The sequence below is a fragment of the Onychostoma macrolepis genome, chromosome 05, assembly GCF_012432095.1.
Source record: "Onychostoma macrolepis isolate SWU-2019 chromosome 05, ASM1243209v1, whole genome shotgun sequence".
NCBI lineage: Eukaryota > Metazoa > Chordata > Actinopteri > Cypriniformes > Cyprinidae > Onychostoma > Onychostoma macrolepis.
The window spans coordinates 27,550,044-27,563,099 of record NC_081159.1 but is presented as its reverse complement, the minus strand read 5'-3'; the positions used below and the strand labels follow the sequence as shown (position 1 = coordinate 27,563,099).

Below are 13,056 nucleotides of genomic sequence, written 5' to 3'. Positions count from 1 at the left end.
ATTTATGTCCTCATTTTTCACAAAAACGCGCACACACACACACACACACACACACGCTTACATTCTAATTTTAATTACAGTTCTACATCCTGTTTGCAACCTTAATTCAAATTTAGCTTAGATGCAAGAACTGATCTGGAATTTAAACACATTCTAAATCCTGGTCAAGTAAAAGCTGATCAACTGACCTCAATAGTCTTCTGCTGGTCGATGCCCAGACTGTGCATGAGTCGGAGCACCTGCTCACTGTGTTCACCCAAGCCTGATTTGCTCTCACATGGCAGACCCTGTCTATACAGCACGGGCCGCTGGGATGGGACCTCCTGCACCATCCAGCGATGCTCTTTGATCTGACTGAGGGACAAGCGCTTGGCTGGATCTAGAACCAACATCTTTCTGATCAGGTGCTCGCAGTCTGAAAGAGGATATAGGGAATGCAATGAGCTCAAAAGACAAAGACATTTCCTTCACAGAGTAACTATTATCATTATTTCTCAAACTCTGAGTACATACATGTAACCCCTGGCCCTGTTCACTGTTTATTCATGACAGCTTAAAAGGATGCATGAACGGTTGTATAATTGTGTTACTTTGACTTCCTCACCCTCACTCATGAAGTAGGGGATGCGGAAACGGCCCTCCAGGACCCTCTGTCTGAGGACAGGAAGGCTAGGACCATCAAATGGAAGAGCGCCACACACTAACACGTACAAAACCACCCCCATACTCTGCATGACACACACATACACAGAAAATCAATACATAAACATCAAACTCTGCCTAGGAACTAGCATAAAGGACCACCCACACACAATACAGGAAATAATAATTATGTTTTCAATCAATTGAATTACCATTCGTCGTTGACGCAATTCTCTGTTCTGACTATACTGAGAGGACATAAATCAACAAATGGCAAGAATTATGAATCTATCTATCTATCTATCTATCTATCTATCTATCTATCTGTCTATCTGTCTATCTATCTATGTTTACCAATTTTATAATACAGTTTACATTTTACTGTAACAATGTAAATACCATTGTACATGAATATGGTACTCAGAAATAGTATTGTACTAGCACAATACAAGTAGTATGGTATAAAATATTACTATAATATTGCCATCTGATACAGTCCAAGCTTACCCAGATGTCCAGTTGCGGACCCTCATACTGTTGTCCCTCAAACACCTCTGGAGCCGCATATGGCGGGCTCCCACACCAAGTGGTCAAGGGTTCGCCATGACGGAAGAAGTTTCCAAAGCCAAAATCTGCAGCAGATTTGAGTAAAAAGTCAATGTTAGCACTCACATTAGCATATACATCCTGCTTGGCATTAGCTAAATTTTGTGGGCAAAAAAAAGGTCAATTTTTTTTTTTACATTTCCTTGATAAAAACAGAGTGGCTCTTTCTCGTGCATGGGCTGCTCTGGGGTGTGTTTGCCCTACAAAGACATAACTCGCTGCTTAATCACTGTACAATGCATCATTACAGAAATGAATTAGCCTGGCTACTAATGACTGTTTTCCAAAACTAACATGGTTGCACTTCTGTTGTTTGTACCATGTTTATTCACCAATATAGGACTGTTGTTAATGACATCACACACAGGTGAAGTAATAACTTCTGATCTCAACAGATTAAAGACTGCAATTAATATCAGATTATCATGAACAACAGAAAGGCATTAATTTTTTCTAAATCACTATAACATGGTTTATTTAGTAAGCACATTTTCGAACAACATAATATTTCTGAGATGCTTCTGTAGATCTGTGGAATACTTCACTATTTTTGTTCCCCATCGTGTTGCTTTATTTGATGTTTGATTCATTGCAGCTTCCCTCTCACGCCGTACTCCGGAGAGCCCTTATGCATTTATGCACATGTGCACTCTTCAAGAACCTGCTGATCAATGTCTATGTCTATGTCAAAAGCATGATCTATGTAAGTCTATAAAGTTTTACAAACAAGAAACTATGCTTCTAACCACAGGTCGAGAGCTGTTGTTCCAACCACAAGTTAGAGAAAGTGGTTTCAGGAAACTAATGGAACTAGCGACCATAGTTGGCTAATGATGCTTTTGGTAAACGAACCCTTGGTTGGTTTGGAATGAGTTATGCAACAATATTTAATACTTGAGGTTATTCTTCAAATCCCTAGTGTTTAGCAAGTAATAGTGTTATGCATCCAATATCGAAGCTAATTACATTTAATCTGACAGATCTGGTCACTGGTACAAACGAATATATGACACAAGTAATTGAACATAAACTGTCCAGATGGCTAAATAGATTCCTGGCTGTGTGTCAGCTCGCAGGCAAAAACAATCTTTAGTGAATCAGCAACAGGAGGAAATGAATGTGACGTGACAGGACTGGATAGTGTGACGGCGCTGAAGCAGGTGGTACTCGCTGACTGACCACACAGACTCTGGGAGGGTCTGCGTCTACTCATACACAACCAGCGGTGACGCATTTCCCCTGATCTTTACTCTTGGCAGATAATGGACAGCTTGAATTGTGTAATGTAATCCATATAATTTAAAGATTAATTGATGTACGTCACCACTGATTGACGTAAATTTAACGATTGCATGGGGGTGGGAAGAATGAACTCATAGGCCGTCTGCTGTGAGGGCGAACATAAAACAGGATATTGTATTTTATGTCAATGAGCACATAATACAGGAATCATATTCTAAAAGTAAAAACAACAAAAACCTTGATTAGTTTGAGACTGATTAACCTATTTTCTGGAAAATAAATCATCTGTCAATAAGTCGCACTGGGTCAAGACTACATTGTTGAGAAAAAAAAAAAAAAAAACACAGAAAAGTTGCATCAGTTTATATCACATTTTATTATTACATTCAGTATGTAAAAAACAGTAAATAAAACATTTACAAACTTTAGACACACCAAGTATTTTAGTTTCCCACACACCACAACAAATCCTTTAAAATGTATGGTATTTAGAAAAAGAATGAAAAATATAAGAATAAAACAAACATAAATTAAAGTGGAATTCATTATAAACGACGTTTATTATAAACGCCAAGTATAAAAAATTTATTCAAAGTGCAATTGAAGCTACTGATGTGTGGAAAATGTGTTGTACAAATAAACTTGGGTTCAGGTACTTCTCTCATTTGACACAAATTCAAATGTGTGTGCTTTGCGCATGTTTTGCATGTTTGATATTAATATACAAGTCACAATATGTTGAAAAAAAAGTTATGTCATGAAGCAAAGTTCCTTTAAGGCAATTTAGTTCACTCGGTGGCCATCTTGGTGTCACCCCCAGGCAGCCATTTTCTATGTAGCTAATAATAACGTGAGGGGAGAAATTGAGATTTTCAAAACTAAACTTAACTAGTTGCTTCGCACAATGATTCACTATGCACAATGTTTCGAAGTGCTGAAACACCACATGCTGGCATCACCTGCTGGTCAAAATGGTGCATAAATCACCTTTTTAAAACCAACCTAAATTTTTATTTATTTATTTTTTTTCCTGAAAGTATAGGGTTAATCTATTAAATGCAATCTACAAATCATAAAATATTATTAAACAGGAAGTGTCTGTATAATATGTATTCTTTTATTAACTTACAGGGCTTGTTGTGTGTGTATTATGGAGGGCTCGGCTAATCAAGCCAATAAGGGGAATTTAACTATGACACTTCTTGTTATATTATACAAATGCCAAGTTCTGTCATGAAACTCTAGATGGCACAGGCTGATGGGTCGGTAACACAAATTGATGATATTCACAACATTAAACTACCATACTTGGCACAAGCTGATTGGTTTATGTTGCATTCATAGCCAATGAACTTACTGCTTTATATTTAAATGGCTGGTTAGCATTCATTTGAGCAGTTCACAGTGTGCTTTCAGAGTTCCTCTGAAACCCTCCACCTTCCCCTGCTCCACCTGTATAGATCTGCTACGGGTTATTAGTTATGGTATTTGTGCAGCAGCAGTATGTCTTAAATACTCACAACACCATATTAGCATATATATTGGCAGTAGCAAGTTCCTTTGCTTGCTCTGCAGCAGCAGCAATAATCTACAACTACAGCAATAACCAACAGCAGCAATAATTCAGCAGCAGCAGCGTAGCAGATCCATTCCGCCAAGACCAAATACAACCCGAATTCGGGAAGTGTTGGGACGTTTTTTAAATTTGAATAAACTGAAAACTAAAAGACTTTCAAATCACAAGAGCCAATATTTTATTCACAATAGAACATAGTGAACATAAATGTTTAAACTGAGAAATTTTACAATTATCCACTAAATGAGCTCATTTCAAATTTGATGCCTGCTACAAGTCTCAAAAAAGTTGGCACGGGGGCAACAAAGGGCTGAAAAAGCAAGACATTTTGAAAATATTCAGCAGGGAGAACATCTAGCAAATAATTAAGTTAATTGACATCAGGTCTGTAACATGATTAGCTATAAAAGGGATGTCTTAGAGAGGCAGAGTCTCTCAGAAGTAAAGATGGGCAGAGGCTCTCCAATCTGTGAAAGAGTGCGTAAAAGGATTGTGGAATACTTTAAAAACAACGTTCCTCAATGTCAAATAGCAAAGGCTTTGCAAATCTCATCATCTACAGTACATAGCATCATCAAACGATTCAGAGAAACTGGAGAAATCTCTGAGCGTGAGGGACGAGGTCGAAGACCTTTGTTGGATGCCCGTGGTCTTCGGGCCCTCAGACGACACTGCATCACTCATCAGCATGATTCTGTCATTGACATTACTAAATGCACCCGGGAATATTTCCAGAAACCACTGTCGGAATGCTGAAAGGTATATAAAGGTTTTAGAGCAACATATGCTCCCCTCCAGATGACGTCTATTTCAGGGAAGGCCTTGTGTATTTCAGCAGGACAATGCAAAACCATATACTTCAGCTATTACAACAGCATGGCTTCGTAGTAGAAGAGTCCGGGTGCTGAATTGGCCTGCCTGCAGTCCAGATCTTTCACCAATAGAATACGTCAAAGACAACCACAAACTCTTCAGAAGCTGGAAACCTATATCAGGCAAGAATGGGACCAAATTCCAACACCAAAACTCCAGAAACTCATAACCTCGATGCCCAGTCATCTTCAAACTGTTTTGAAAAGAAGAGGAGATGCTACACCATGGTAAACATGCCCCCGTCCCAACTATTTTGAGACCTGTAGCAGGCATCAAATTTGAAATTAGCTCATTTTGTGCATAAAATTGTAAAATGTATCAGTTTAAACATGTGTTATGTTATCTATGTTCTACTGTGAATAAAATATTTGCTCATTTGCACACTTCAGGAGTTTTTAAGCCATCATCGGATTGTTTAAATTATACAGGGTTTCTGGGAGATGTATGTGTTGCGTTCTTTAATGTTCTGCCTGGAAACAAAGATGCTGTGATGCCAAATCTCCTCATTGATGAAGAAAGCCGTCATGTTTACAACTGCAAAGATGAGCGCTTATCAGGATCAACTAAACGCTGGATTTTGAAAAGCTTGTGAAAAATTTAAAGTTCGCGGAATAGACTCTATAAAGTACAAAGTCTGTTATTGCGGCGAGATTTCCATGCCCATTAGCATGATGCGGCATAAAACGAAATGTGATTGGTTGCTTTACCTGTCAGCTATATACTGTATGGCCTCTTGGGGGGGCCTTGACCATTCAGGTTCCCAGACATTCTGCCATGAGTCTGAAGGTCTGGCTACGCAAGACTAATTCAGATATGACATAACGAAGTCATATTTAAAAAATCATGTTACTTTGGCAGTTGGATATGCATTCTGAACTTGATTCAAAACAAAATATTTGCAATGGTTTCAGAGCTTAATAAATTAGTATTTCGAAAATGGCCATCACTAATAGTCAAATTTCCAAAACTCTCTGTTGAAATTACATTTCAATCTACCCTTTGCAAAGACCCGCCCCTCTTTGTTACTGTTGCGATATCTGACAAGCCTTGCCCCTCTCACGCCACACATCATGTTCTCATGCAGTGAAAAATACATTGTGGAGCAGATTGAAAACTGACAACGCACCGATAGACAACACAGAGCAGGTTACTTTAGGTATTAAACAAAGTCTCAGCTATCAAATTTTGTAATTTTTTTTAGAATTTCAAACAATAAATACTGTTTTGTGGCTCTTTAATGTGTCATGACAGATCACTGTAGCGGCATGTGAACCGATCATCTCTTCCTCTTTACTAGTTACAGCATGAAATAAACATGAATGAACATCAGAAGTTATCTTGTTTCAACTGCAAAAAAGACGTCAATACACACAATTTTTCAAGTCCAAGTCCACCAAGTCTCCAGTCTGGTTTGTTTTTTGCACAAAATTGGCAGATTCAGCGATATGACTGGTCAGATCGCCTGTCAATCAAACTCCCTGCAAAGGGTCAATTACATTAGCAATAAAATATGACAATCATGGTATCATAAATGTTGGTGCTTTAGCTTCAATTCAAGCTGTCTTCAATGATTTACAACCAACACTGCTATAAATAAGGTGATATTTTTTTTTAAGAGAAGATATATTTATTTTTAATAATCAAAAATTACGTAGTGAATAAATTCAGACTTTTGCTTAAGTCTTCTAGTTTTCAAGAGCAGCAGGCCCCAGTAATCTCAATCTCAACTTTTTTTTTGGCCAAAATAGCAAAGCCTCAAATGAAATATCAGGTTTCGATATGAACTCAAACGTTTCTCATTAACTTCTTCCCAGACCAAATGATCTGAGCTATGTTGCTTACATTCATTTTATATTTCTACTCTTACTCTAGTCAATGATCGTCTCAGTTTAACTCTTGGAGGGACATCAGAGAAAAAGTTACAACAATGAAACATAACTGTGAACTCTAGAAACATCTGCAGTCAAATTTCCCACTGAAAACACTTTTAGAAATAACTGAAAGATGGAGGTGTGTTTTAAAAAGCCTCTGCTGTGATGGCAAGCGCCTCGCATCTATTATCTGTGTGCATGAGTGACACAATGGCAACGCCCTAATGCATTTTCAGTGTCTCTCTTTCAGCTTGGTATGACATAAATACAGACAAATAGTCTGGCACAAGGCTCCATTCTCTGCAGTGACTGGTACTTATGGAGCACAGCATGTTAGAAGCCTCTCTGTCATCCTCCATCCCTCCAGTGTCTTTTGTACCGCAGTCATTACTTTACATCCCAACACTACGATTACATGCTTGAAAAGGACAAAACAAACTTGACTCTTTGCATCATACACGCATGATGTCTAGATAACATCTGGGAATTTAGGTCAGATCAGGTGAAGGTATTTCTGCAAGTTATTTTGTCAATCTGTTACACATGAATGAATCTGATAATGTTGTCAAACAGTATGTCTTTTTTTTTTAATAGATGATGATGATATCCATAGCAAGGTGGCTTATTGCAGATGTAATACCAATAATTTATATAAATATAAATGCATACTGGTAAACTGTAAATGTCTGTAAATATTTATTTGGACATCCCAAGTCTGTCAGCAGGTTTTAGAGGTGACACTTTTGTTGGTTGGTCAGGCATTCATGGTTAATGGGTGATAAATATAATTAAATGGCTAACTATTGGCAATTTAATCATTTGGTCGATATACTGTATATCTTTCACTAGTATACATGACATTTACTCAGATACTCAAAACATCTAAGAGTAATCACAAAACTATTATGTAACATAATAGATTTATTTCCCAAGGCAAGTTCACCATTGGCTTGCAGCGTACAAACGGAACAGTGTGCTGGATGAACTGCATGAGTTCATTCTAACTTAGGTGTATGTCTGTGTTTGAGGAATGAACTTTGCAACTAAAATGAACTGATGTCACTGAGTGAATGTGCAATTCCCTGATAGACTTTGGCTACTGTGAGAAAAAAAGGTCTGATTTCACTTCTGGAATGTACAAGAGCCAGTGAGGAAAGGGCAATGACACCTTTTATTCTTAGATAAAGCAGAAAATTTGACATAGCTACATTAAGTTTTAAGCACAAATGATATAAATGTGAAAACATAAAATTAAAAGTCTAATTAAGTAACATGACACATGGCTATCATGGTTATTATAACTAAAACTAAAACTTGGGTAAAAAATAAATAAATATAATAATATTAATAATATAATAAAATAAAATATTTTAAAAAACGTTAAAATTATTTGATTTCATCTACTTGCCAAGAAGACATTTCTCATTTTCAGTTAGTAAAACTAAAATTTAAATAAACATTAATAAAAACTATACAGACATTAAAAAAAAAAAAAATTACTTTACAATAAGAGCCCATTAGTTAATGTCAGTTAACGCATTGACTAATATTGACTAACAACGAGAAATACATTCGTCATGGTATTTATTAATTTTGTTCACATTAATTAATAAAAATAATGAATAAACTGTTCATTGTCTGTTTATGTTAGCCATGCTATAATGTAAAATATTAACAAAAGCTATAATATTTATGTTATACTAAAATAACATGATGGGGTACAGTACACACACACACACACACACACACACACACACACACTCACACACACACACACACACACACACACACACACACACACAGATAATAGATTATTTTATGGGGTCATATGATGCGATTTCAAGTTTTCCTTTCTCTTTGGAGTGTTACAAGCTGTTTGTGCATAGATAAGATCCCTAAAGTTGCAAAGACTAAAGTCTCAAAACCAAAGAGATATTCTTTATAAAAGTTAAGACTCGACCACACCCTCCTAAAACGGCTTATTTAAACGCCCCCACATGTCTACGTCACTGTGTGGGAAGATTTGCAAAACACCGCCCAAATGTATACGCAAAGAAAGAAGGCGGAACTATTATTCTCGCTGTAGTGTTTTTGCTGCCGCCAGCGCCATGTCCTGGAGATGCTGTGTTTCTTTGTGAAAGCGAAACTACTTTGTTTGGGCTTCTAAAAGAGGACACCACTAGAAATCAGTGGTTAAGTTATGTTTACAACACTGTTCCAGAACAGTTCAACCCAAATATTAAAGTGTGTGCAGCGCATTTTACAGAGGACTATTTCCTGAACCTGGGAGTAGCCTGCCAGTTTATAATGGGTTTTATTGTTTTTGTGTCGTCACGCCGGGACAACATGGTAAAGTGCGTAACATTTCCATCACACGCTTGAGGTATTTGGCCAATCACAACATACTGGATAGCTGGCCAATCAGAGCACACCTTGCTTCTCAGAACGATGAGCTCTGTAAAAATCGACGCATTTCAGAAAGGCGGGGCATAGAGGAGCAACAATATCGTACAGTATGTGGAAAATAATGTGTTTTTTGAACCTTAAACTGCATAAACACATTGCATTACACCAAATACACAAAATAATGTTCTTTTTAGCAACGTCATATGACCCGTTTAACTTTCATTCCAATATCATTCTTTTTGCCCCTAACTTTTATCTAACTTTGGGCGAATTCTCAAGTTGGACTCTATTCGCTTAATCATTGCTAATGTTCGCCCTTGAAATTCAAGGTAAAAGTTGAAAAGTGCTATTTCTGTGCCACTAGCTGTTTCCTACCCAAACACTCCCACCCTACAGCTACTAAACAGCTTATTACATATAGTCCGCCCCAAACTCATGCCATTGGTTGAGCCATAAGTTGACATTTAAAACTGCTCAAACAAACAGAGCAGTGTTTTGACATAGCTTACAAGCCTCATAGAAGTCAACAAATGACTTGCTTGGAGTTGTCGTTTCTGCATATTAAATTGGGATAGAGGAGAGAATTTTGACATAAAGACGTTTAAAGCCTCTTGGTGTCACTGACACCTTCTTATAAGCTGTCTACCACAGCACCATGTTTTCATTCAGCGTCCCCAGACTGTAAGAAGGAAAGGTACACCTCTTACCTGCTATCTTCATATTCATGTGAGCATCCAGTAACAAGTTTTCAGCCTTCAGGTCTCTGTGGACAATATTGCGTTCGTGGCAGTACTCCACCGCTGAGAGGATCTGCCAGAACTTCCTCCTCGCATCCATCTCGCTGAGCCGCCCGCGGCTGGCCAGGTAGTCTGTGTTGCCAGACAGGGATCAGGTGTTATTGGGTCGTCATCTGCACATCCAGGCAATATGTCACAGTCATGAATTTTTCATGAAAATGATATGCAGATTGTGACAATGAGCAGGGAAACATATGTTTAACAGTGCTGCTCATAGACTAAATAGATAGATTAAATAGATTAAATACTACGTTGGACGATGTTGTCAATATATAAAAAAGCAAACTAAATCTGTTGAACATATGGTTTATTTATTTATTTTTTCAATTTTAAGGAAAAGTTCAAATTTTACAAGTTTGTAGACATGCAGTACTGTTTAGGGTTGGTGAGATTTGTTAAATGTTTTTGAATGAAAGTCTCTTATACTCTGAATTTATTTGATCAAATATTAGTAAAACTGTAATATTGTAAAATATTTTCACAATTTAAAATAACTGTTTTCTATTTTAATATTTTTAAAATATAATTTATTCCTGTGATGCAAAAGCTGAATTTTTCACAGTCATTACAGTTTTGAGTGTCACATATGATCCTTCAGAAATAATTCTAATATGCTGATTTGAAATATATCTCATTATCAATGCTGAATACAGTTATGCTGCCTAATGTTTTTGTGGAAACTGTGACAGCTTCTGAAGTATTAATTTTAAATTTTATGAAAAAATATGCTAATCACAGAAGTCTATTCAAGTCAATGTATTGAATTGCATTTTTAATGAATTAATAAAACCAGACCATTTTTATGTTAAAGTTGTAATCATTTCATGTGCTTTTGTCATTTTTATCATTTTTTTCTAAACGTTTCTATTTAGCCTGAATTTATTTTTATTTCAGTTTTAGTTTTAATAAATTTAGTACTTCAACTAATTTCAGTTAGCTGCCAAATCAACATTTCTAACTTTTCTTTTTTCCATATAATATTTGTGTATTATTTAATTGCAGCTTTATTTAAATTAACACAACCAATTTTGAATATTGTTTGTTTTAGATGACAACACTGCTTCAGAAAGTGTTGTCTTTGAAAGTTACAGTATGTTTTCGTAAAGTACATTGAGCTCTTTTATCTCAAAAAATAAAGGGAAATTTAATTCCTGAAGATAAGATTCTTTTAATATCACATTATTTTCTCATGTCCTCTTTCATACATAGCAGGTGTTTGCTTAATACCTTTTGCCATGTCAGACTGATGTAAATATGCAACTACCAGCTTTTCATGAATTTCAAATCCAACAAAAACAACCTGAAGCAAGCAGCATATATTCATTCTCTCCAAAAACGAAAGGCCAACCTGTCATCCACAGCCGACCACACATTCAAAACAGGACCTGACTGTCAGCCATGCCTACTTCAGATGCGAGCCGAGCACTGATAAAACAGCAGTCCTCTGAGTTAATCAGTTGACAAGGGCATGGAGATGCCAGCTACTAGAGTATGCATGTGTGCGTCATATGGCCCATGTGTTAGGGACATGTAGGAAACTTCAAAGGATGCACTGTGAATGCAAATGCGAGACATTGTGTAGTGTGAATGGGATGGTATGATATTGAGTTGACAGATGGCTTCACATCCCTATGGACTGACTACATGACAACACGTCATTTGCACCCAGCAGGTAGTATAAGGAAACTGAACATCTAATCTGTATCATGATGACGTGTGAAATTTAGAACCTTCTTACAACAAAAATGGAACTTCGAAATATGAAAAAAAAAAAATGGTGAGCAGATCTACCATTAAAAAGCTTTAGAGATGTGCAAATATAGATATTCAAGTAAACAGGATACTAACAAAAGTTCAAATAAAAAATGACAAATCACTTTAATGGATGAATCAGCTTATCTCTACACTTCTGTAGAATTTCATGTAAAGAGAACTATGATAAAGAGCAACTTGGCCTCCTCTCAGTACAAACCCTCAACAGCAGCAGATATAAAAAGATCAATTGCAAGATACTCCATGTGGAGAAAAATAACATGCATGTAATTGTATGAAAAATTTATCTGGGTGGAACCAATCTTGTGTTAAGAATTGGACAACAGTTCTAAATTTCACTTTGTCATTGCCAAAAAATGAGTGACTAGATATTTAGCATTCAAATCGACTTCTAGTACAACATTTATGCTTAATAAATAAAACTTAAGATGATGATTAGAAGTCCTATTATGCAAAGTGCTAAATATCTAAATAAAAGCAAAAAAGAAAAATGGAGAGACCCCACTTTTTGTTTTTAAAATGGTATTGGCTTCTGTTGAACTTTATTCTTGTACATACAGGCACTACATTAAGCAGTACATGAACAACTTATTGAAAAGTTTCTGCTGCTTCATGAAAATGCCTGTAACATCTGTGTATTTGACAAATGTGCATCTAATCCAGTTCATCTGTGATAAAGTATATGCAACACAGTGCAAGCGTCACTGTGTGAAAGAAGAAAGTGTCCAACTTCATGTGTTCGGTTTCAACAAATGTTGCCGAAAAGTTAAAGTCAGCACAGTCAAGCACATGTATTTAAACAGTACTAAGTTGTCACATGATCTTAGTATTTGTCACATGGCCTCAGCATTTTACAACCCCAATTCCAGAAAAGTTGGGATGTTTTGTAAAATGTAATAAAAATCAACAATCTGTGACTTGTTAATTCTCTTTTATTTAACTGACAAACGTACAAAAGAAAAGGTTGCCAAAGTTTTCACTGACCAACTTAAATGTATTTTGTAAATAAAAACAAATTTTGATTTTGTTGGCTGTAACACAAACAGCCAACAAAAAGTTGGGACAGAGGCAAAATAAAAGTGAAACTGTTATAGAATATCCAAATTAAAATGTTTTGAAACAGTTCACAGTAAGCAGGTGAGTTGGTAATAGGTGAGGGTATCATGTTTGGGTATAAAAGGAGCATCTCGGTCTTTGCAAGAAAAGCTGGATCATGGCTCATCACTTTGTGCCAAATTTCATGACAGAAGTGACAAACAAGTCAAAAATC

At 36.4% G+C, this 13,056-nt stretch overlaps 1 protein-coding gene across 3 annotated transcripts in view; it reads right to left on the bottom strand.

Annotated features, from left to right (window-relative positions):
• The window catches only part of sik2a (salt-inducible kinase 2a), a 35,951-nt gene that overhangs the window by 16,325 nt on the left and 6,570 nt on the right, over nt 1–13,056 (bottom strand). For 2 of the 3 annotated variants that reach the window (XM_058777256.1, XM_058777254.1), the window contains exons 4-7: nt 9,924–10,085; nt 1,150–1,274; nt 605–728; nt 189–415 (exon numbers count right to left, since the gene is read on the bottom strand). In XM_058777256.1, coding sequence (XP_058633239.1) covers nt 189–415; nt 605–728; nt 1,150–1,274; nt 9,924–10,085 — 638 coding nt within the window. The remainder of the gene's footprint in view (nt 1–188; nt 416–604; nt 729–1,149; nt 1,275–9,923; nt 10,086–13,056) is intronic. The other variant, XM_058777255.1, reaches the window with a different exon arrangement.